This window comes from Glycine soja, chromosome 2, assembly GCF_004193775.1.
Source record: "Glycine soja cultivar W05 chromosome 2, ASM419377v2, whole genome shotgun sequence".
NCBI classification, from domain to species: domain Eukaryota; kingdom Viridiplantae; phylum Streptophyta; class Magnoliopsida; order Fabales; family Fabaceae; genus Glycine; species Glycine soja.
In genome coordinates this window covers 47,870,353-47,895,436 of record NC_041003.1, presented here as the reverse complement: position 1 = coordinate 47,895,436, position 25,084 = coordinate 47,870,353, and the positions used below count along the sequence as shown (strand labels likewise).

General features: G+C 28.8%; 3 protein-coding genes across 6 annotated transcripts; 1 reads left to right on the top strand and 2 right to left on the bottom strand.

Moving 5' to 3' along the window:
* Nucleotides 1-1,138, top strand: LOC114400684 (NDR1/HIN1-like protein 13). Its single transcript, XM_028363267.1, has one exon. It carries the CDS (start codon nt 48-50, stop codon nt 867-869), a length of 822 nt encoding a protein of 273 aa, XP_028219068.1. The 5' UTR covers nt 1-47; the 3' UTR covers nt 870-1,138.
* A 4,430-nt stretch (nt 1,139-5,568) lies between these two features.
* On the bottom strand, nt 5,569-11,058 carry LOC114400663 (nitrate regulatory gene2 protein-like). Of its 4 annotated transcripts, none has more exons than XM_028363239.1 (6): nt 10,914-11,058; nt 9,085-10,252; nt 8,643-8,714; nt 7,929-8,143; nt 7,487-7,710; nt 5,569-6,801 (listed from the first exon to the last, which is right to left on the bottom strand). In XM_028363239.1, the coding sequence occupies exons 2-6, from the start codon at nt 10,190-10,192 to the stop codon at nt 6,069-6,071; spliced, it is 2,352 nt and encodes a 783-aa protein (XP_028219040.1). In that variant the 5' UTR covers nt 10,193-10,252; nt 10,914-11,058; the 3' UTR covers nt 5,569-6,068. The 4 variants fall into 4 exon arrangements, with proteins under 4 accessions (XP_028219040.1, XP_028219031.1, XP_028219056.1 ...); XM_028363230.1 differs by having other exon boundaries at nt 10,918-11,058; XM_028363255.1 differs by having other exon boundaries at nt 10,692-11,057.
* A 10,133-nt stretch (nt 11,059-21,191) lies between these two features.
* LOC114400655 lies at nt 21,192-23,780 on the bottom strand. The gene is made up of 3 exons (XM_028363218.1): nt 23,551-23,780; nt 22,794-23,121; nt 21,192-21,595 (listed from the first exon to the last, which is right to left on the bottom strand). The coding sequence occupies exons 1-3, from the start codon at nt 23,696-23,698 to the stop codon at nt 21,391-21,393; spliced, it is 681 nt and encodes a 226-aa protein (XP_028219019.1). The 5' UTR covers nt 23,699-23,780; the 3' UTR covers nt 21,192-21,390.
* Nucleotides 23,781-25,084: the final 1,304 nt, after the last annotated feature.

The window sequence follows — 25,084 nt, the reverse complement described above, 5'->3', positions numbered from 1 at the left end:
TCCATGGAACAGAACAGAACAGAACAAGGCTGTGACTCACTCACTCAATGGCCGACCGAGTTCACCCCAGCCACTCGCCTTCCGTTTCCGCCGACTCACAACCGGCGTCGCCTCAAGACTCCTCCGTCGTTCCAAAACCGCCGTTGCCACCCTCGTCGGAGAAGCCAGTGCCTCCGCCTGGAACCTACGTCATCAAGATCCCTAAGGACCAAGTCTATCGCGTCCCTCCGCCGGAGAACGCTCGCCGCTACGACCAATACACTCGCCGTAAACACCGCCGGAGCCGATGCTGCTGCTGCTTCAGCTGGCTCATCGGAATCCTCTTCATTCTCGTCGTTTTCCTCGCCATCGCCGCCGGCGTCCTCTACCTCGTTTTCCGTCCCGAGGAGCCGAAATACTCCATCGAAAACATCGCCGTCAGAGGAATTAACCTCACCTCGCCGTCATCCACGGCGGCGATGTCGCCGGTGTTCAACGTCACCGTCAAGGCCGATAATCCTAACGATAAGATCGGAATCCGTTACTTGAAGGATAGCTCCGCCGAAGTGTTTTATAAGGACGCGAGGCTGTGTAACGGCGCTCTGCCGGCGTTTTACCAGCCGTCAAACAACGTGACGGTGTTTGGGACGGCGTTAAGGGGTGACGGAATCGAACTGAGGAGCGAGGTCCGAAGAGCGTTGCTGGAGGCGCAGACCAAACGGAGGGTGCCGTTGACCGTTAGGATTAGGGCGCCGGTGAAAATAAAAGTGGGGTCCGTTAAGACGTGGAAGATAACCGTTAAGGTGAACTGTCATATGACGGTGAATGAGTTAACGGCGCGGGCCAAGATTGTTTCTAAACGTTGTAATTATGACGTGGATCTTTGGTGATGAAAACGCGGACAAAAGATGGTTTTTTTTTTTTTTTTTGGTTATAGATAGGACCGAAGCATTCGAGATTATACAAATTTTCGTATACATTAATGTTACATGGTAGCACATTTATTGATACCTTAGGATTTGATTTGGTTTTGTGCATAAGCCATGCGATTTTTTATTGAATAAAGTAATTTCATTGTTTGATTCTTGAGTGTGAATTCTTTGTTGATTGGTATGGTGGTGTCTAAATAAGAAACCGCAGCTTGCTTGTACCCACCAAATGAAACAACTACTGTATGAACTACGAAACCTTGTTTTGAGCAAGATGAGCCTTTAGAAATGTATTTTGTAGCACATTTTTTAATATATTTACTAAAATTTACCCAACCATTATACTGTAAATTATAAAATTATGAATAAAATTTATTTAATGATGTATTTTACTAACAACAAACTCTTTATTATTGAATAGAATTTATTAAAAATAATATAATTCTGTGAGTCTTATTTATAATTTTGTAATTTCTATAAATGTTTAATCAATACTGCGTAGTAAATATTGTTATGGTAAGAATGTGTTAAATACTAGTAATGTGTTGTGAGTACTATTCTATTCAATATAGACATCAAATATTTTGTTTGTTTTCTTTCTAATTTTTGTGCAACAAATATTTTTTTTTATTTATTTCTTAACCTATTTTCAAAGTAGAGTAGACAACATGTTTTATTAATTTATCAACCACGTTACTTGCTAATAACAATTATTTATGATTCAAAAAGAAGAAAAAATGACAAAAATACATTTATTATAATGAAAATTTGTATTTTCTATTCATAAGTCTAATCCATTCGTTTTTTTCTTTTCAAAAACGTAATTCTATTCGATTAAATTCAAATACCTTGATTTTTTTCTCTCTCGAAATTTTCTTTCTTTCTTGTATTGCATTTAACTAGTTATCTAGTTTCTTTGACGTTTGAGTAAAAGAGATGATTATTATTTTCTCTTTTGTTCTGATATGAGTTTCCATATATTATTTATGTAGTTTTACATTAAAAAAATGACATTAATGAAATATTTTTATCATCAAGGGTGATCTAGAAAATCAAGGTAATTCCTTTCAAATTAAAAAAAATCTTGGTAATTTCTATTTCTAATTAATTTTAGTTAATGTAACTGTACAACCAAAGCCAAAATGTCATAGACTTGTAGGAGTATACAAGTTGGTATCCATAAATTACTAGGATTTATTCTTCTTAAGTGAATAGTTAACTTTAAAGAATAAAATAAATAGTCTTAATTGTTGATGGGAAAATTAATAGTTGACACATATATGTATAATAACAAGTCATATTTATATTAAAATATCAACTATTAATTTTTTTCATCAATAACTATAATCATTTACTTTACCTTTATTGGACTAAGATCCTTCTCCTACCTTTATTCACTTTCTTATAAAAACAAAACCTTTATTCACTTTAGAAGAACTACGTGTAATTACCTTTTTTTTCTTTCTGATTTCTACATGTAATTACTAATCACTCTTATTTGTTTCTATTAATCGGTCAAAATCAATGAGTGGAGAAAAGGTCTACTCTTTGTTTAATTAAATAGTAGGGTTGATATATGTTGCACAAAGAGAGGGTTGGGTATTTTTTTTTTTCTTGGGGGCGATGGTGGAGTATACTTAGAAGGAAGCTTCTGTACCAAACCTACATGCTCCTTATGTCCTATGTAAATGTAAATAGTACACTTAGATATTTTTGGCAAATATTAATTAATGTTTTCAAAACTAAAGTTAGAAATTAAAAATATTTTTTAAGAACAAATATTATTAATGACATTAAAAATGAATTTTTCTATGTAAAACATGATTTTTTTTATTAAAAGTGGTATTATTATTTTTACAGCATATTATTAATGTATCCCACCATAATTTCCGGTGCATCTTTATCCATCAAAATTTTCAGCATTTACTGTTTCCATGCTGTCATTGTAGCAAGCTGGGAATTAGAAGTCATTGCAAAGTTCTTTCCTTCCACAACGGCTTGTATAATTAATTACATATTTGCATAAGTCAAAGCTAATTCCAAGAATTAGGTGCAAGAGGCTACGGTTCTTCTTTTTATATATAGCTAGACTATAATTTTTTTAACTTAAATTAATTTTGAAAAGTCACTTAACATTTTTTAAATTATACTAGTATTATTATAAATTATAAATTATAAATTTTAATCTTTTAATTAATTTCATTTTTAAATTTTTAATTAATCTCTGAAAAAATATACACTAATTTAATCATTAAAAGAACAAGATTTTTTTAAAAAAATCAAATTGGATTTAATAACTGTTTTGAAATAAAATAGTAATATTTATTCCTTTTTTTATATACAATATTAGTTAAATTAGATTTTTATATATAATAAATGTTAACTAGTGTCCAACACCCTCTATATTAGTAGTATCCTTAAATTGTGTGATTGTTACAGTCTAACAAATAAACTGTTTGCTGCTTATACAGTTATGTCCACAGAACATAACAACGCTGTGACTCACTCCATCACTCTTCGCTTTCGAGTTTGTATTTTCGTTTTTTTTATGTTCAATAAAAAGAGTTTAATGTCTATGTTTTATTAGTATAAAACAAATTTATATTATTATTTAATAATAAATTACCGTTTGAATTACTTTAAAATAATTATTTTAAAAATTAATAAATTTATTATATATTAAGGGTTGTGATTGGATAACTTTTTTTTCTAATAACAAATCATCTTTTATGTTAAAATATCAACTATTCAGTAAAAAAAAATGAACTATTATTTTTTTCATCGATAACTAAAATCATTTACTTTACCTTTGTAGGACTAAGATCCTTCTCCTACATTTATTCACTTTAGAATAACTACATCTAATTACTAACTACTCTTATTTGCTTTTACTAATCGGTCAAAATCTATGAGTGGGGAAAAGATCTACTCTTTGCTTAATCAATCAGTGGTATTTATATATGTTGCAGAAAGAGAGGGTTGGATATATTCTTTTTGGTTTTCTTGGTGCCGATGATGGAGTATAGTTAGGAGGAAGCTCTTGTACCAAATCCACATACTCCTAATTCGATGCCCCGTGTAAATGTAAATAGTACACTTATATATTTTGGGCAAATAATAATTAATGTTTTAATGAATATAGTTGAAAATTTTAAAATATTTTTTAATGAACAAATATCGTTAATGACATTAAAAATGAAATTTTTTGTGTACAAAGAAAAATGATTTTTTATTAGAAAATAGTATTTTTTTTTTACAACATATTATTAATGTAATCACGCCATAATTTCCGGTGCATCTTTATCCATCTAATATTTCACATTCGATCATTTATTGTTTCCATGCTGTCATTGTAGCAAGCTGAGAATTAGAAGTCATTCTAAAGTTTTTTCCTTCCACAAGACCACAACGGCGTGTATAATTAATTATGAGGGTTTGATTTGGTTGTTTTTTATTTTCATTTTAACTGGAAATACAAAATGATGATGAAAATATGTTTAATTGGATTTCTGTTTTTATTTTTAGTGAAAATATTTTTTCAAATGAACTAAAATTTGAAAATAATAAAATCTCATTTTAGTTAAAATCAAGAACCTCATTTTAAATAAAATGAAAACGTGATGATAATGAAAATAATTTAAAACAAATCTAAAAATACATTTCTTTTTTAGAGCGCATTACATGTTTTTAGAATTTTGAAAATGAAAACTATTTTCAAAAAATGAAAACAAGAAATAAAAACAGAAAATAAAAATATAAACCAAACACACCTTTACATATATTTTCATAAGTCAAAGCTAATTTGAAGTATTAGGTGCAAGAGGCTTCTTCTTTTCATATATAGCTAGAGTATAATTTTTTATATATTTATAATATAGAGTTTTTTTTTTGTTTTAGTTTTATTAAGATTTGTTTTCCTGTTTTGGTATTTATAATTTATTTTAGTTCTCAAGGTTAACAATCATGACAATTGAATTTGAGTTTGGAATTTTCTCTCTTTTATAAAAGCGGTGTTAGATTCTAGGTTGGGGACGTAACGTTATTCCCGTCCCAAGCACTATATATATACTTTCATAATTTCATTTCTTATAATCATAAAAAATTATAAATTATTATTGGGAGCTGTCATATTAATATCATGGAAGCTGCAAACATTTTGTTACCGAAAATTGTTGTATACAATACAATGCAGTGATAGAGGCTGTTATTCTTTTAATAATTATTTTAATATTTTTGTGCATAAAAAGAAGATTTAAAGGTCTTGAAAGCAGCCACGGCCAGGGGAGTAAAACACTATAAACACTTTTTAAGACATTATCATCGGTATTGAACTTGTTTTAATGATTTCTTGTCATGTTATCCCTTAAGACAAACCCTTTTAGTTTTTACCTTAAAGCCTTTTATCTGATGTGCCCTGGTCTGGTAATAAATAAAGTGGTTACTTCCCCAACCCAAGTATTAATTTGGTTACAGATTTTTCTTTAAAAAAAACAATTATTTAATTTTTTTATAATAATCAGAAGCTATTTTAAATGGTTTCTCATAAAATCAACTGCTTCTGATTTTTTTTAAAAAAAAATTCTAAACAAATAACCATTAGATTATTTTAAATCAAAGTCACTTCTTTTTTAAACTATAAAAATTGGTCCAATTGGTCCAATGATACTAAAAACCATTCACTCTTCCTAACTAAAAGAGCTCTCAGCCATTTGAGTGTTCCTTTATAAAATTCAAATAATATTATTAATCAATAATTATATACACATAACATAAATGAAAAAATGGCACAAGAAAAGAAAATCAAGGAGGGGAGTACAACTACTGGTACAAACCCTTTATTAGCAAAAAAAATTGCACCCATATTTCTTCACCATCAGATCCTAGTACTTGCAGCTCTTGCTGAATCCTTAATCATATACTCAATCTCTCTAGTGCAATCTATCAGCTCCCTTCTATTCTTAAAAGGACCAAATAAACAAATAAGAGTGGCAATCTGTAATGACTTTATTACATCCTATCATGTACAAATGCTCCATCCTGTGGACTTGTATGCTCAACACAAAGTTATAGTTCTGCAATTCCACAATGTTTCATCGCAATTCTCTTATCGTGTGGATGCTTGTTTTCAGCCTAAACCACTTGAGTTGTAGCTCTGATGGATCAACTCTGAGATTCGGAATTCTGATGATCATCTTGAGACTTTGAATTCAAATGATCATTTTGAGACTGAGAGTTCAAACGCTGGTAATTTTTTACCTCCTGAATGGTTTGTCGAAGTTCTGTGTACATTTTGACAGAACAACCAGACAAATTATTTAATTGACTAAGAAATCGAATCAAGCTTCGTCGAAATTGATCAAGACCTGTAACCCAGTCCTCTGATGTGTCATCTCTCAATAAACCATCTGCTGATTCACCACCAATATCAGCCTTCCATGTTGACATATGAGGATGAGCACCTTTTCCTTGGTTCTTGTCTTGGTGTGGTAAGAACTGGGCAGTATCTGTCGCCAAACTTTTAATTGAATCGGCAACATCCTTTACAGGTAAGTCACTAAGTTTATCCAACCAGACTGCACAGGTGACATATATTGGAAGATCATAACGGCTAGGGCCAGATTGAGGCCTCCTTTTTCTCTTGGATGATTTTTCTTCATGACGAACACATTTGAGAAGCCATCCGTTTATAGCCTCCAGATAGAATTTCTGAGCTCCAATCCACTTGGTAAAGCTTGATGATAGAAATTGGAGTTCATTTTCAAGATAGGAAGTAATCTGTCTACGTAATTCTGAATGCATGGTGATTCTAGCATGGCTGTTGTTATATGCTGCTGACATGATCTGAAACTGAAGTTTGTGGCATTCATGCATCACTTCCCACATCCGATTCAACCTGACATCAAAGCACAACAGAAACAGATGAAATACAAAAGCAAGAAGCTCATATCAATCAACATAAGTTGACATGTGAGAACCATCCATCTCTCTGACCATGAAAACATATGTTGCTTACTAATCCAAGATAAAAAAGAACTAGCATTCAAAGGTTGATTGCACAACATCAGTGAGTCACAACAGAAAGCCAACAATCTTGCATAATCAATTACTAAAAGTTAACTTTTAACACTATAATTTGGAAAACTGCCAATTGCATGACGATAATGTTACTCCTAATTTAGACAAAAGGTTTTCGATGCCTAGACTCTTCTGGTAGAAAACTCTATAAGGCTTCACATGCAGAAACAATGCATTTCAGCAAGGTTGGTATAGAATGACTTTCACAAAAGCAAAACAATAAATTTCAGCAACGGATCTTTTTTATTATTGTCTATTTCTTTGTTGTTTGATAAATTTATAACCTTGAGTAGAAAAACTTTTACCAAATAAAGAATTTAATCAAATTTTAGCAAGTTGTACAAAAAATAAACTTCCCAACATAATCTTCTTATGGAATTTTCTGATTGCACTTCTTGATGCACCTTTTATCGCATTCTTGTATATTATGTACTATTATCAAGGCGATACACATTGGCATGAAATAATTACTTAATAAAATAGCAAGACTAATAGGCGTATACCCTTCAATCAACTCCTCAAGTTGTGGCTGAAGCTCTTTGTCCCGTAACTCTGCAATCCTCTTTGATATAGAGTTTATCCTATGAATTGCAACTCTGATTCTTGAGTGCAGATCCTTGACTTTAGCACGAGTTTTATCAACGGTGGAGGTCTTTTCTCCTTTTGATTCCAGTTGCCTTAAGAATTTACACTTCATGTCATATTCCTTTCTGACAATCTCACTAGCCTACTCGCAGAAGTAAACAACGATATTAGCAAACAGACAGAGAAATAGCCATATTCTATTACATGTACCAATTTATTAAAAAATTAATTGTCAACATAAAAACTTCAAGGGTTTAGTCAAAGATTTGAATCCGATACAAGACTTCTGCAACATATTATCAAAATGTAACATACAGAAAATACAGGTTGTCAAAATTGTTGATAAGAAATATATCGTACCTTCACTTCATCATAGAGTTTCCTTTCCCAAGCATATAGCCTATCCAAGGTTGATGCATGACTTCCGGAGATCATACAAGAATTATCAAAGAGATTATTTGTATGGTCCTCAACATTGTCAATTGAGTTTGCTCCTAAAGGGTTTCTGGATGAGGAGGATCGAGATGATGCCGTCCTATGCCAAGTTAAGTACTTAACCGAGTTTTGAGCAGGTTCTAGGAAGATGAATGCAATAGTTAGACGTTGAATTCAAAAAACAGCTATCCAAAACACAGGAATGAACATCTAAATTACCAAAATATTAGACAGGAAATTTAATCAGATGGTCTAACATTAATCTTATCTTCTGAAATGAGTTTCACTTTTAAAGGCAGGCTAGAGAATGCTTATTACTATGTGGCAGTAACTCAAAATGAATTTGAAAATAAGTAGGAAACGAACAACACCAAATACATCTTCTAAAAAAAACAAATTCTCTAGATTCTCTACACCACAGTCCAAAACATTCAACAATTTCTTGACCAACACTAACAATAGTCATATTTAATAATAGGATTTGCAATTCGCATCACTCCTACTGAGGGAAAATGTGTACACTTAGAGAATACTTTCAGTTTCAGTCTTTCAGAACTAACAAGAAGATTGGTTCAACCCAACAAGGTCAGCAATGTCTGGGAAAAATGAAAGATAAACAGTTGAAATGACTCAAATTACCTTCTGGAACTTGGCTTGGGTCTTCCCCACATGAGAAACATACCTTCAAAAACGAGGACACCACAGAACCATCTGTTACAAATAAAAAATTCTCTGGTTAAAATTTTAAAGCATTTCATTTTGAAATTAATTTCACAGTAATGAAAAGAAACTTCCAAAAGCTTCTTTGAAACAGAAAGTGAATTTTTCTTTCAAACCCCAAGGATATCAACAAAGTGTACCATAATTCTATTTAATGGATATCCATGCAGGGAGTGTCTGTAGCCTATAGGGTGTCTATAGAGTGTATCTTAAGTAGCATGATTATGGGGAATTTCATTCAAAATCTCATAATTATGTTTTACTTACACTAAAAAGTTAAGAACTGCTAATATTTAATATTCCAAGATGATAACTGATTCACAGCCAGATGGAAAGCAAAGAAGAGAGCCAGTAAAATTACTTTCTTTTCCTTGGAATATCGGACGAAAGTGAAATTTGTTTGCTTCAAGCATCCTTGGAACCTCTTTGCCAGATTCTGAAGCTTTAATAAAGAGCAGTTCAATATCTCTCACGCTCGAAAAGAAATTCTTAGGGGTGACTTTATTTTCATTACGACTTTCCTTCTCCATTGGTTTATTTGTTTCAGGTGGAGGCAGAGCTGGCATATGTGCTGTCTTTAATGGAGATAAACTAGCAGAGTTCCCCTTCTCTCCATTTACCAATTCAACTTCAGAAGCTGAATGCCCTCTGAGAGACTTAGTTGTGGCAGGTTCAACATTTGCTAGAACATGACTGTTAGATCTATTTAGATTTTCAAATCTTTGGACTAGAGTTTCTGTAGCAAGCTCTTCATCAAATTCATCTTCAGAGTCTCTAGAGTGTTCCTTTCCATGAGATGAAGCCTTCTCTTCATCGTCTTCCAACTCAGGAATTCCTTCCTCCTCCCTTAGTCTTTGTATATCATCAGCATTCCCCATATCTTGATGCATACCCTTCTCATCTTGAAAAGAAAATTGATGGTCAATGGGGTGAAAGAGACCAAAGAAATCCCAATGTGGAGTTCCAGCTGGAAGAGAGGAATCTTCAAATGCTGCTGTTCCAGACATTACACTGGCATTCTGTGTAGTAGTACCTGATGATGTTACTATTCCTATAACAGGCACAGGTGGTTTTTCTTCAACTTTCTTAGAAGTAATAGTGCTATGTTTCATATGATTTGCTCGGAACTTGCTAGAAGAACTAGGAGGGGAGGGAGTTGGAGAGAAATTTTCATGTTCAGCTGCATCTATGTGATGTGACACAGATGGTGAAGAAAATGAGAGGGTCCTTTCAGTTAAAGCAAGTGGCTGGTCTGGTGTTGCATTAGTGTACAAAGAAGTGTCAATTGGACCCTCAGGTTCTGTGAATTTTCTCAGAGCTGTTCCGGTATTTTTCAGTGATTGTATATATGAGACATGAGCAGCTGCTAGTGAGCAACGCCCATCGAGTGCTTGCCTCACAAACTTCTTCCTTTCACGACATAGCTGCAGTGCCTTATCATCCTCCATTTTGGAGCTTGAGGCGCCCATTGTCCCAAATCTAGCTCAAATTGGCTTTCCCTTTATGGAAATCCTTCACCAAAGTTCTAACTGTAAATTCATCAAACACCAAATGTGTTAAATAAACAATAAATGAATTAACATAACAAACTTAACAACAACTTCCACAAGAAAAATGCAGATCACTAGTGTCTTTTTTTAGGTACACCGAAACATGATTATATTTGTAACATCTAAAGAACGGGTGGAATGTCACCATCAATTTTCATCTGGACACACAAGCAAACAAAAATTGCATCTGATCTGAGAAATATGATGAGGAAAAAAATGTTAGTGAAACCACCGCATAAAGCAGCAACAATTGAAGAGGGGAAACCAGCTCAAACTCCAAAACAATCAAAGAGAAAAAAAAAATAAAGCATCCACTATCCAAAAAAGATAGCAATAGTTGAAAGCCAAAAGACAGTGTTCAAAACCCAATGCTCTAGCACAGTGAGTGCGTGAAGATGCAGAAAGCAATGAAATTTACCACAAAGGAGGCAAATTTCAAGGACGGGATAGATAACCCAGCTCCAAAATAGAAAGTAGGAATTTTTTTTGAGTAATTAGCCAAAAAAAAAAAGTGAGATCAAACCCAAAAAACAGTTGAGGTAGCAGGAACAAATGGGTACCCAAAAAGCAAAAAATCACAGTGAACCGCTAAAAAAGAAAATTTGGAATTTGGAAAAAAGATGGAAAATTTGGTGGGTACCAACCAAAGCTGCAGTGAAGCAAAGCTGCACAATATGAACTTGGATTTCAGCGAAGACCCATGTAAGAGAATCATTGACAGAAATGGGATTTGGGAATTTTTCAGAGAAAGAGAGAAAAAATAATTTAATGGCTATTATCACTCATGGCTGGTTCCATGCAAAAGAAAGAAACATAGGAGGACACAGTGAATCAGTGATGCCCACCTCCACGTGGGTCCCACTGCCTGCCGAAAGTGGAGCGAGTGAGAAACACGCGCTTGGAACATTCAATATGCCGATGCACAAGAAAGCAAATTGTACTAGCTTTCTTTTCAAAGGCATCTAATTTTCCATCTAAAATATAAAAAAGTGTCTAAATTCCTACAGGTTTATTTATTTATTCGTTTAAAAGATTGAAGAGGAAAAAAAAAAGGCCAAGTTTTAATTAAAAATGAAGTTACACATGGGTTGGTTGAAGTTTAATATTCTCTTATAAAAGTATAATGTGTGTGTGACAGTGTGAGTGTCTAAACTCATACAGGTTTATGTTTTTACTCGTTTAAAAGATAGAACAAAAACATGCAAAGCTTTAGTTGAGAACAAAGTTAAAAATGTGTTACTTGAAGATTAATAATCTCCATAAACTTATAAATGTGTTCGACGAAGTTTAATATTCCCAATAAAGTAACTTATGCAGAGAAAAACTTCTCTCTCTCACACACAAATATAAGGATTAAAGAATAGAAATACAAAAATAATATTACAAATAAAACAGCAAAAGTCATAAATTTAATGTATTTTATTTTGCTACATAAAAAAATAATTATTGGTCACCTTTCTTTCTTTAAGTTGAATGATTCTTCTAAAAAAATGTGTAAATTGAAGTTTAACATTAAATTTCATAATTTTATCTTTACAAAAAAACTCTTCCGTGGATTAAAGGTGAATGATACATATAAATTATGATTGATATTATTTTTAAATGATATGAGAATTTAAGTAAGAGAACTTGCTAAGGTTTATGTGCATGGCTTAGGACATTTAGCTCAAATTAGTTAATCTCACAATCATGTGAGACTTTTTTATGTGCCCCATATATATATATATATAAGAAAAATCAAGTTATTTTAAGAATAATTTTAAAAAAATAGTTTTTATCTTTATCTTTAATTTTCTCATAATCCAACTATTAAAGATGAGTTACATGTTAAAATCATGGCTTAAATGCATACTTTACCGATGAACTTTTATAAGTTTTAATTTTGTAAATTACCATCGTATTATTCAATTTTCTCAAATTCCACCACTCTGTTAAGTTTTTGTCCAAAATTGAAGGTAATTAAGTGTTAAGTCATGAAATGATTTCAAACTCTTTTATTTGGTAGAAATGTTGAGTCAATTTTATACTTTTTTTCCTTCAACCTTACTAAAATTGAAAAAAAAAATCATACACGCACGAATAGTTGAAGATAATAGCTACAACATATTGTCGCAGTTATATGAAAATTGCTTGTCACCTTATCTTTTGTTTGTGTTTGATGTTACAATAAATTTGATTTCCAGAAAATTATGTTAGAATTAGTAAAATTTTATTAAGGCAATGATATTTTATAATTAAGAAATCTGCAAAAACATCTTTTTAAACAAGTTCTATGAGAAAAAATGATTTTGGGATTTAAAACCATTGTATTTGGCATGAACGACGAACACCAATAATAATGAAGAAGAACATGATGCTTCACAACAAAGGGGAAAGAACTCCACTAACCTCGCAAGAAAAAAATGGAGAAGAAAACAAAATTTGACATGAAAGAAGCAAGTCTTAACGAAGTGGTAAAATTTGAGAAAATTAAGTAATATGATGGTAAAATTAGTAAAATTAAAACTTCAAGTGATAAAATTTGTAAAATTGTAAAAATTTAATGATAAAACATGAACTAAAAACATTAAAGATTCTATCACAACCACATACCTAGTTGAACTATTTAAGCATCAAAATCCTTGTATTTGTATGATTGAATGACACAATTTAAAGATTTTTTACACTTCTAATTTCATACACTATTTAACCTTAAAAAAAGTGCACACACTATTTTCATATATATAAAGCTATAAAAAAAATAAAATGGGTAATTTATAAAAAAAATGCTATAATTTAATAATATTAAAATGATTATATATTAAGTTATAAGATATTCAACATTTGCAAAAAGGTGAGCGGGGCTTAGGGTGGAAAAGTGGAACATCATCAGAAGAGGAGAAAAACAAAAGTGTAGTGTAGGAAATGTCGACAGCACCCTCCTTGCTGTGGACATGTGATTAGTTTCTTGGCTTCATGACCCTTTTTTGGTGATGCCTTTAATCGATGCTTTACTGCTAATTCTAAATTCGTCTTTTAATTATGGTGGGCCAAAGTAAATGTCACCATATTCTTCAAGCATAGTGTCAGCATGTTCTTTACCAATAACTAGAAGTGATAATGTATAATTTTTTTCCTTGACAGAAATCATAAATATTTCTCTCCTTATACAACCAGAAATATTTCTCTCCTTATAGGACCAGAGATCAATCTTTATGATATATAATTATTGTTGATCCAAAAAAATTTATACATAAAAAATTAAACATAAATCCTCTCACATATAACTTTACATGAACCACTAAATCAATCCTATAAATTAGTGATAGTGTATAATATAAATTAATAATTAGTTTGTATCTTTTAAAAAATAATTAATGATGAATTTTTTTAAATAATTAATATGGTAACACGATTAACCTAATCTCTTAACATGTGAGTCAATTAATGTGAAATTATTTTAGTAATTTCAATTTCAAGTCTTGAATATATAATTATGTTAAATATTTAAATGAAATTTTTTATCATTCACAATGATCATAGCCAACTCAAATAAAAATTTTAATCATAAAAATTATATGCAATTTAAACAAATAAAATAAAATATGAACCTAACAATACATTCTTTATTAATGATCCTACCCAACTCAAACAATATCATTATCTCTCATAAAAAAAAAAATGCTATAACAACAACAAAAGTCTCCCTATTAATTCAATCACACTAATTAGAGTATCCCCATTAATGTATAAATATTCAACTTCAACAAAGGAAATAAGATAAAAGAAAATACAAAGAAAAAACACACTTCTTAATGACAATATCAGTTTTAATTTGTAAAATCACTAAACTTGAATAAAAATATTTCAAATCAATTAAGAAGTAAGAACAAATATGAAAGTCAGGTGTTTAATATTAAATAATAAAAATGATATGTAATTATAAATTTAATCATTTAAAATCAAAGATGCATGTGATGTATCATTCATTCAGAAAGTAACATGTGACAAAAAAAATTAACAAATTACATCTAAATATTTATATTATAAATTATGAAAGTAGATAATAGATATAAATTGATACAAGCAATATATCAATACTAGTAATCATTGAAATTTTTTATGAAAAATTTATAAAGTTAATTAATGTTTGTATCTTTGATTTAAAATGTGGTTTTCTTCGTAAAGAGGTATAAATCTATAAATTGTTTAATGAATATTCTTTTATATAATTAAATGAGTGTAATTTTTTGTGTGCAAAATTTTGATACATTACTGTTATATGAAAAATATTATATTCAACAAGTGGTATATTCCTACATAATTTAATGAGTTTGACAACTTGTGTATTATTAAATTCATTGAATGATGTTGTAATATAAAATTGAAAAATGGATTTAGTTTTATAAATTGTTTATAAAAAAGAATTTATACCATAAGTTAATAATCTTAAATGTGACTTTTAAGTAATTATTATAAAAGAAAATAGTTTTTAATCATATGACAATTTAAGTTTGAGTGACAATATACAATTTTTTACATTACGATATATTATAAGTGTATTTCAATAAAATTCTTTGCATGGAGTTTAATTTTAATACATTGTAAATATAAATTTTTTACTCTAGTAACCAATTAAAAACCACCATCAATATGACTTTTAAAATAAATTTTTACAAAAGCAAGAATTTTCAATTATATGGAAAATTACAAATAGTTGAAATGTTTATTTTAAATAAAAATTCTATTATTAAAGTTTGATAGACTATTATCATATAAAACAAAAAAACTGTATTTATAGCGGCAATTGTTAGGTGTCTTCTAGGAAAGATAAGCGATTTGAATTTATTTTGAAATTTGAAGCTAACTATTATTCATTATAAGAGCACTTGAAATTGAAAATAACAACTCATCCATTAATTATATAAAGAGATACCTCAATTAAGAGTTGCAAGCATTTATTGTATTGTAGAGCATGAATAAAGACCATTATCAAACTAAAAAAAAAAGTGCTACATATCATTCAGAGGTGTAGTGAGAGATCCAGGTTGTCCTTATCAATATTCTCTTTTGCATCAGTTTTAATCTTAAAGGTAGAAACTTGATTATTCTCATCCTTGAAAGGAAATATCTTTTCCATCCTAGATTGCACTCCTTCATAATAATTAAGTGGGGTAAAGTTCATCCTTGGCCTTTTTGAAGCACTTGTCATGATGTCAAATTCTTGAAATTCACGTAAGGGACGCTTCATTGCTCTCTCACGAGCTACACCCTTATAAGAAAGCAGGTCCAATTTTTGAATTTGATTTGGAGGCAAGAGACTTGGCTTAGCAACATCCTTTACACCATGAGAATTATTTACGATAACCCTTGGATGAGGTTTTAAATAATGAAAATCTGAGGATTTATTCCTTTGATGATTTGGGTATAGGGAGTTTGCTCCATTGGGATAGCTTGGAAGGTTTTTTGGGTCATGAAATATAGTTCCTATTGAAGGATTTGGAAAACCACTTGTGTGACCTTTTAAACTGACATCATTGAGTGAGAAATTTTTAATTGAGTCTATTTGCGATGGAGGTATCAAAAGATCAATACTACGGTGACCAGTTTGCTCTTGAGGAGCACTTGGAAAAACTAAAGGCAACATTTGATTGTATATAGTTGGTGTTGTCAGTGATGCATTAATGTTGTTGTTGGAGGATGATGCATAAGGCTCCATCGGTTGAGTCTTGACACCAACAAGATTGTTCTCTTGGTACTTTCCTACATTTAACATATGAAAAAATGAATTCAATAGTTAATGAATTTATAATCAATTATTCCTTGCATGAAATTGATAGGATGTGGATAATTTTGAGGCCTTTGTTGCATACCTCGAGGTGGCATTGAGTGGATCCTTGGTGATTGATACCTATTGAGCATTTCATTGTAACCATCACCCTTGCGAATGCTGCCATTCTTTTGAATCATTTCTCTGTTTGGAGACAATAAATGATGCATAATGGATCTGAAAAATAAGACTCTTAGAAAAGCATGGAGAAAAACCTAGAAAGGATTATTTCACTATGAAAAATAATTTGCATTTTTATCCCCTATTTATATTAAGGATATTGTTTCAAGACATATATAAAAGGAAATTAAAGTCAAAATGACTAGATAATTAATACTGGTTGATTTTTTTTCTTCCAAGTGATGTTTTTTCTTTTTTTTTTCATTTATAGTTCACTAAAAAGAACAGGAATTTCATGATATTAGGAAAGCAACCTTACTGAACTTTTAGATCTTAAATCAAGCCTTGTCATTCAATTCAATAGTTTTCCCTAAAAATTAAATATTTACTTATTATAAACAAATAAAACTTTTATTAATAGGCAAATATTATGTGGAAAACATTAAACTTATTCATTTTCCATCCTAATTATTTTTATTTTAATTTTAAAATCTTTAATTGAATTATTATAATTAATATATCAAGTCAAATATTGACTTGAACCAAATCACAAATTATTAGTTATGTAATTAATAATTACTTAAATTAAATTAAACCATACCTGTAGTAATATTAAACCACTCTATTAATTATTGTTATTATTATATAGAAAAAACTTAAATGTAATTTTTATTTGTTTTTGGTATTTCTCAATTATGAATTATGTCACAATCAATGCAAAATTTATTTATTTTTAACATAAGTTTATTTAATTGTCTTTCTCATTAATTTAAATTTTAACATTTCAAAAATATTAATTATATAAATGAATAATATTTTGACTAAAAAAAATTAAATTCTAAATAAAATTATTTATACTCAAAATATTGCAATTAAATAACAAAGCTTATACAAAAAAATAATGAAGTAATACATTAAAAACAATATATAATTTGCATGTAAATTATCCAAATTAATATATATGTGTGTATCTATATATATATATATAGATATATAATTCTACACTCAGTGCATTCAAATTCGTGCTTCAAATCAAATTATTTCATACAAATAAAGTGATAAATACATTTAAAATATTAAATGAAAATTAAATCATATCTATAATATTTATAAATCATTCTAATAATAATAATATTAATTATTAGATCATTACATTTTAAAGTAGACCATTACTTATTTTGATATATATATATATATTATTGTTTAAAATTTAGATATATATTTTAGGTCAATTACTCGTTGCCTTAAATATTAATTAAATATTTTTGCCTGCAATATGCTATAAATTGCATAATATTTATGGTTTTGATTATTTATAGTAAAAAACTTTGACTTTCTGTATTATATAAATTAATAAAATGATCAAATTAAATTAAATGTTAAAATATTTGATTTAATAATATTATTAGTGTTAATTATATATCATATTTAATAATATATCAATTAATAGTATAAAACAAAAATTATTTATATGAAAACTACATTAAGAACATTAATAATATATATAGGTTTGGATTTCTATAATAGTTATTAAAAATGTATTTTTAATGATCATAGACTCATAAAAAGTCACACATTTAAAAAATACATTAAATTATGATAAACACATCAATCAGTATATTAAATTATAGGTGTATTATTATTATTATTATTATTATTATTATTATTTGTTGAATTGATGTATTATTATTGTCATTGTATTATTATCTTAAAATGACAACAAAGCAGATTACAATAACATTAATTAAACAAAATTTGAGGAATTGTAAAAATTTAAACACCTGTCATGAAGGAACAATGAAGGAACAATGAGAGAGTAGTAGGTGTTAATAAGAAAGTATAATAAATTTTTACTTACAAATAAATATTCTTTTCTCATGGGAATAATTTTTCCCTTCCTCTATCATATCTAAATATCAGTAGGATATATGATTATGTCTCTTCCAGAGATAAAATATATTCAAAATTAATTTTTTTATAACATCATAATAAAAGTGAAATGATATTTTCTAGTCTTATATTCTAAAAAATAACTAAATAGTTTATGAAATAAACGTTCCCGTTCCCATATAGTTCATCTCTTTTACATACATTAAAATCATACAATATTTATTCGGTAAGCCATTTATTTAGTTGTACAAATAAATAATCAGATACTGTATTACACTAAATCGGGTTATATATTTAGTGAAGTAAAACAATTTTTAAAGTAATATAGGATCAATTATATGTTTGGTTTTGTTACATAGGTAAATGCCAAGGGACAATATCACATTCATTCTTTTTTGTTGAAATATCATCAAATTTTGTTTTCAATTTATAAAAATAATAATTACAGTAACTAAGATTATTAAAAAAAAGATATACTTTGATTTAAATAATAAATAAGTCATTAAAACTTATACATATTTTGAGTTTACAAAATATTGTAATCAATTTATTGTTCTTTTTTATTTAAAAAAGTATAATTAATATACCAATATATGTATTTTGACTGAATTTTGTTATAAAATTATATATTATATATTATTATTAAAGAAAATTTTTTCATGTTAGCAGATGTCATTGACAACATTATGTTTATTCTTTTTTTTCCGTTGAGATACAATCAAACTTTGATTTTATTTTTAATTTATAAAAAATAATAATTATAATAACTAAGTTGATTACAAGTAAAAAAAAAAGTTTTAATAATTTATTTGATTTATTTTAGGTCCACCAAACAAAAAAAATATGTATTCTTAATTTTATAAAGAAAAAGACATTGTATGTTGGCAAAAGAGCCACTTATGTTGACAAAAAAATTTAATGTATAATTTTTTATTTTAAATAATTTTTTTTTTAAATTTAGTTTAGGTCTTACTTATGGTTAGATTGATTTTACTTAACTTTTTACCTTTTTTATTGTTATTTTAAGTTTTTTTTTATATAGTCTGTCTAATATTTAGAATTGAAAATTTATATTGACCTTTTTCCTGCTTTCACATATTGAAGTGACACAAATGGATTAAAAGAGATTTTACAAAAGACCTATCACTCAATTTCAGAAAAAGATTCACCTACTGGATCCCAAAGCAAGCCTTACTATCTTGCTTAGCCATTTTTCTCTAAAAGAAATATATTATATTATTATTTATTATAAAAATAAAAATATTACTAATCGGCTAAATTACGTGAAAACCAATAAATTATTTATTTTCCTTTCTAAATTGTTTTTAATTTTAATTTTTTTAATAATTTTATTTTAATATTTCAGTTAATATATGAAATAAAATATCAACCTAAATCAATTTATAAATTATTATTACTTATTATCAATTATTTAACTTAAATCAAATTAAATCAGATCTACAATATCATTAAATAATTCTATTGATTATTAGTAACAAAAACTTAAAAGTTCATATATAAATCATGTGACATATTAATATAAAATTCATTTGTCATAAGTAATAGTTTTAACTTAATTTTTAATTATATTTTCTCATTAGTAATAATTTTAATAACTTATAAATATAAAATCTTTAAATGAATAATATTTTGATTATTTGCATAATAATCACAGTAATTATAACCTTCAAAAATTTTCCCCCCTTTTTAAAACTATTTCATATCAATTTAATCATTAAAAAACAAAATGTATGAATGAATAATAATTTGATTTAACTCAAATGAAATTCTAAAATAGAAGGATTCGTATCAAAATATCACAATTTAATTATAAAGCTTATACAAAGTAATTATTTAATAATTTAAAAGTAGGTATAAATTATAAATTTTAACTTAATATTTATGAATTTTAATCAAATTCAATTTGAAATCCTGTACTAAAAAAAATAATTTGAAATCAAAATTGAATTTAGTAATACATAATTTTTAGAATTACATTAATATTAAATTTAAATATAATGTGTGTGCGTGTTAAGTAGACTTGAAAAAAATATTAATGTAGCATTTATATAATTTATAAACAATTTTATTATTTAATAATATTTTAAAAAGGAATATGAAACATGACCATGCAATTATTTATTAATAAAAGAATTAAATATATTTTTGGTTCTTCCAATTTAACATTTTTTTTTTCATTTAGTTTTTGTAAAATGTATTTATTTTATTTTTCGTCTTTAAAATATTTTAGGTGTTATCTAAAGTAAGTAATATAAGAATGAAAAACAAAACAAACATAAATTTAAAATGAAAAAAAATTATAGGATAAAAAAAATGCTAAATTGATGGTTAAAAAAATATATTTAAACTTTGATAAAATGATACAATTTTGTCTTCTCTTTTGCATGCCCCCACACATTCATGTGATACACAAGAGAAAAGGAGGCTATGATCGACAAAATTAATTGAAAAATTAGATCAAAATTAAAAAAAATAGTTGAAAATTAAAAAATTAACTTATTAAATGATAAATACAACAAAACTTACGTCGAAATAGTTAAAAAATATAAAATGATAAAAAAATAATAAAGTCATGATTTATTCAAAAAAAAATAATTAGAAAATTTGATAAATATATAAAAGATAAAAAAATATAAAAAATTAAAAATTAGCTTTAAAAAAACACTGCTTCATATATCATTCTAAAAAATAAAAACTATATGATATACTTTGTGGAACATAGTCAAAGAAGACACTAATATCTACTTTTTTTCAAAACAATTTAAATTAAAACTAATTACTTATTTCAATTTATCATATCAACTTATAAATTTTCTGAAATACCAAAGTTTTTGAAAAAAATAAATTCAACCCAATTAAATTTCTAAAGAAAAGGTAATTAAATAATATTTTAATACATAATTAGTTTTGAAAAAAGTATGTATGCATAATTTAGTCTAAAAAAATCATTAGTGTTTCAAATTAACCCATCAAAATGTTAACTTAAATAATCGGAGTAAAATGTTCCCATATTTATAATCTCAACTTACAGAACCGTTGGAAAACTTTCTTCTTTAAAAATTAAATTGAATCCAGTACTTTTTTTAGAGATCAAAATACGTATGTGTTCTAACTTCACATTAGAAAACTCAGTATACTATCACTTTAACTAGACCAAGATGATCAATTCTCCTAAGCAGCAACATGTTTTTCTTTTTTCTTTTTCCCTTCTGATACAAAATAAAAGCAATACCTTGACAATGCTCATAAGCATGAAATTACAAAACATTTATATATCTCACAAGGAAATAATCTTCCTATGTGAGTGCTGTCCAATCGTAACTGCTTCATGATCATGATCATGAAAAAGTAGGGTCAAGATTCCTACTAAACACAGCACTGAACCAACAAGAAGTTTGTCATATCGCTCCACCCAGTGAAACTTCAGCTGACTGGCCCCATAAAATGACAATGCTACTAGCGAAGTCATCACAGTTATTGTGCTGTAAATGCAATATGTGTGAAGCTTGGTTAGTAATCAATATCAATTTTTATTTTTTTTTGCAAACTTAATTGGCATCTAAACCAAAGTAGCATCAATGATCAACCCAGATTAAGAAACTCACGGCCTTAAAGATTATGAATCTTTTTAGTGCAGAACAGCATTCAAAATTCAAATACAAGACAGAAACAAGGATTCTTATATGTTCCATCAAGCTACCTGAATTTCAAAAAAAGTAGTCAAGGGATCTAGCTGAATTGTTAACCATCTTTGTTCAGCTTGGATGGCGTCTCAAAATTCAAGTAGTTTGTGGTACCAAAGAGAGGTTTGTCAGACACGTGTCTTATTAGAAGACACCTGTCTTATTAGAAGCCTTAGCATAAGTTGTCATGAAAAAAGGTATACACGATATCATGTTATTACAACTTAATATTCCATGTATTTCCATACACAGTAGGCAAATGTTCAAGTGATAGAGTACTTGTTGACACAAACCAGACTAGGCAGGCCAACCAGTTCAACCATTAATTGGACACTTGTCCAATTATAATTCAGTCTCAAAACAGACCTGAGGGTCAAACACATTTGGACCAGCTAAAATCACTCAACCTGGTTTAATCTGTGTTAACATTTCTTGAAAGGTTTTATAAATTTGATATTCTTTCATGTGAATTACAACTTAAAAAACTCATAGTATTTCCTAACATTGTAGGCAAATATTCAAGCGATAGTCATTGTTGTTGGGCCAAACCAGACTAGGAGGCCCAACTGGTCTTACCATGAAATCGTCACTTTTCTGATTATAATTCAATCTCAAAACTGAGTAGATGGTCAGAACTCTTCAGACAAGTTATGGAATTTTCCCTAGTCCCTACCTAGTTTCACTCTTCGGTCTAGTTTTAACAACATTGAATGTATTTCACTAGTTTCTCAATAATCAAAACAAATTTTCATGATCATCAAGTGAGAGATTTTTTGGGGGCTTTTGCTTTATTCAATGTTAAGTTCAATATCAGAATTTTTAATATTGATAATCACTGAAACCATTTTCCAACAAATAACACATCACTTTAAATAATCATAGGCCAACACAGATCCACCAAACATGCACATGGAAGCAGAAGAAAAGTATGCACGTTTGAAAAAGAACAAAATAGCAGGAGGAAAAAATCATATTGCTTAAGGAAATTGATAAATACCTGAATAGTAGTACTATGATGGCAAGCACCATCATGGAAGAGGAATTTCCAACAGCAAGAAATACTGGGAGTGTTGTAGCACAAGGAGACAATGCAGGGACAAGAATAAGTCCAGCTACAGCCATTTTCTCCATGGGTTGGTTGTGTGAATGACTATGGCCACCCTTTCCCATCAGAAACAACATTATATAACTACCACCCAGAAATACAAGCAAAAGTGAAGCAACCTTATGCACTGTTTCTTCACCAGCAATGGTGTTTGCCATGGTAATTGCTGTTATACCAAGCAGTGAAGTGGATATTACGTGCAAAATTGCTCCAAGTGCAGCTGCATGAAATAAAATGAATAAGGTTAAGTAGGAAATTCAAAGAGCTTTCAATGGCAATGAGGACAGGTACAAAGAATTTATCGAGCTTGGTTTGTAGTTGGTCAGAATGCGAGCATAATTGAAGTATTATTAAGCAAGTTAATAGCAAATGATTTAAATTTGTAAAGTTTCAATATATAACGATTCTGAACCTAACGTTTTCAAAACTATAATATAGATTTATTCGAGAAGAGAGGTAGCAAGAGGATATGGAAATTCATAATCGAATCACTAGATTTCATCTTTAAACAGAACTCAAGTAATTTATTATTAGAACATTTTTTATTTTTTTCTGTCTGCTGACTCACATCGAAACAGAAGAGAGAAAAGCACAATCCCTAAACGCAAGAAACATAGCAATTAGAGAGAGAGAGAAGAAGGTAACGTACTGACGATGAGAGTGGTGGAGAGAGTCCATTTCTGAGCGCGACCGACAATGGAGAAAGGAAGCCAGTGAGTGGGAATGAAGGAATGGAGAAGCGAGACGGTGGCGATTCCGCCAATGGTCGATAGATCTTCAGCGGTGAAGCCACCCATTGCCTACAAATTTGAAGAATCTATATTGCTCACAATTCAGATCTACTCCACAATTGCAAATCCCCTCTTTCTGTTTCGGATTAGGACCAGAACAACCAAAGTATGAATAAAATGTTAATGGAGATAAAGAGTGCCAAAAATTGTTATTGTATATTTATTAAAATAAAATATCTCATTTATTTAGAAAGAGTTTTTTTTTTTTTAGCAACGTGGAATTTTAATGACTTTCTAAGCTTTTTTCTTAAGCTAGAAGGCTATTTTGGTGTTCTGATCTTCAAATGATTATTAGATTCGGAAAATGATGTATCTTAATAGAGTTTACTATTTTTTTTTAGTTCCTAACCTTTGTAAACTTTATATTTTTAGTTTTTTTTTGGTCTTATAAATGAGTCCATTCTTGCATGTACAAGAAATTGTTGCTTTGAGCAACTGAATTTGACATCAATAAGTGAAATGTTGGATACTGCTTTTATTTTGTATATGATGAAAACATGTTCAATTCAATGTAAAAGCAGTTGAATTGCCTCTGGTATATATATATATATATATATATTGATACACAAATAGTTTAACTGAGATAATGTCAATGATTGTATTAGTTGAATCTGGATCAAGGAATACTGGTAATAATACAAATCATCAACCTAGAATATGATTAGTTGATCAAAATCATTAAAACAAAAAATGAAAAGATCAGTCTCATTCGGTGAATCTGTTAAACTATCTATATATCAAGACATATCAGAAGTAACTGAGAATACAATAAGTCTCTTATTTCTCTGTTGTGAAAGAATTTTTTAACAATTTTATACGCTGTCAGAACTCAGAAGTATCTTGTACTGGTGTATTTGCAGTCACATTAGTGATGATATTATCAGTAGAAATCAAAACTAATTCATATGAATATGTAAGTGCTAATTTTTTTTATAAAAAAAACCGTAAAGTGAGATTAGAGAGAGAAATATCAATTAAACCTTTATTTTTTTTAGAGCATTAAAGGTATAGAGTTGGAATCATGTCACACCGGATCTAAGGACAGTAGATAAGAGTTTAGATAAAAAAAAAATGGACCACAAATCATGCACAATGACAGTTAATACCTGTCTCTCTCTATATTATGGAAATTCAAAGTTCCCATTTAATTTTCCAGTTGTCACATATCTGTAATGCAGAAACAAGACCTAATTGTTTATTTTTTTAAAATCTCAACTATAAAATAGAAATACATATAGCATTAATATATAATAGTAAAGTCACTATAGTAGATTGATTCCTCAAAAACTAGATAAGAAAGGATAACAAAAACATTGAACTAAAACCTGAGCCTTTTTTTCTGCAGAAATTTGTGGGTGCATTTAAATTTTTTACTCTCATAATCAACAAAAA

Bases quoted from the DNA above. Each gene is read 5' to 3' on its own strand.
- LOC114400655 (XM_028363218.1), bottom strand. From the start codon at position 23,698: ATGGGTGGCTTCACCGCTGAAGATCTATCGACCATTGGCGGAATCGCC. The intron at 23,122-23,550 runs GTACGTTACCTT...TATTTCATGCAG, and splicing joins CTCCACCACTCTCATCGTCA to CTGCACTTGGAGCAATTTTG. The intron at 21,596-22,793 runs GTATTTATCAAT...TTGCATTTACAG, and splicing joins ATCATAGTACTACTATTCAG to CACAATAACTGTGATGACTT.
- LOC114400663 (XM_028363239.1), bottom strand. From the start codon at position 10,192: ATGGGCGCCTCAAGCTCCAAAATGGAGGATGATAAGGCACTGCAGCTA. The intron at 8,144-8,642 runs GTAATTTGAGTC...TCATCTTCCTAG, and splicing joins CCCAAGCCAAGTTCCAGAAG to AACCTGCTCAAAACTCGGTT. The intron at 6,802-7,486 runs GTATACGCCTAT...CTTTGATGTCAG, and splicing joins CTTGAGGAGTTGATTGAAGG to GTTGAATCGGATGTGGGAAG.
- LOC114400684 (XM_028363267.1), top strand. From the start codon at position 48: ATGGCCGACCGAGTTCACCCCAGCCACTCGCCTTCCGTTTCCGCCGAC.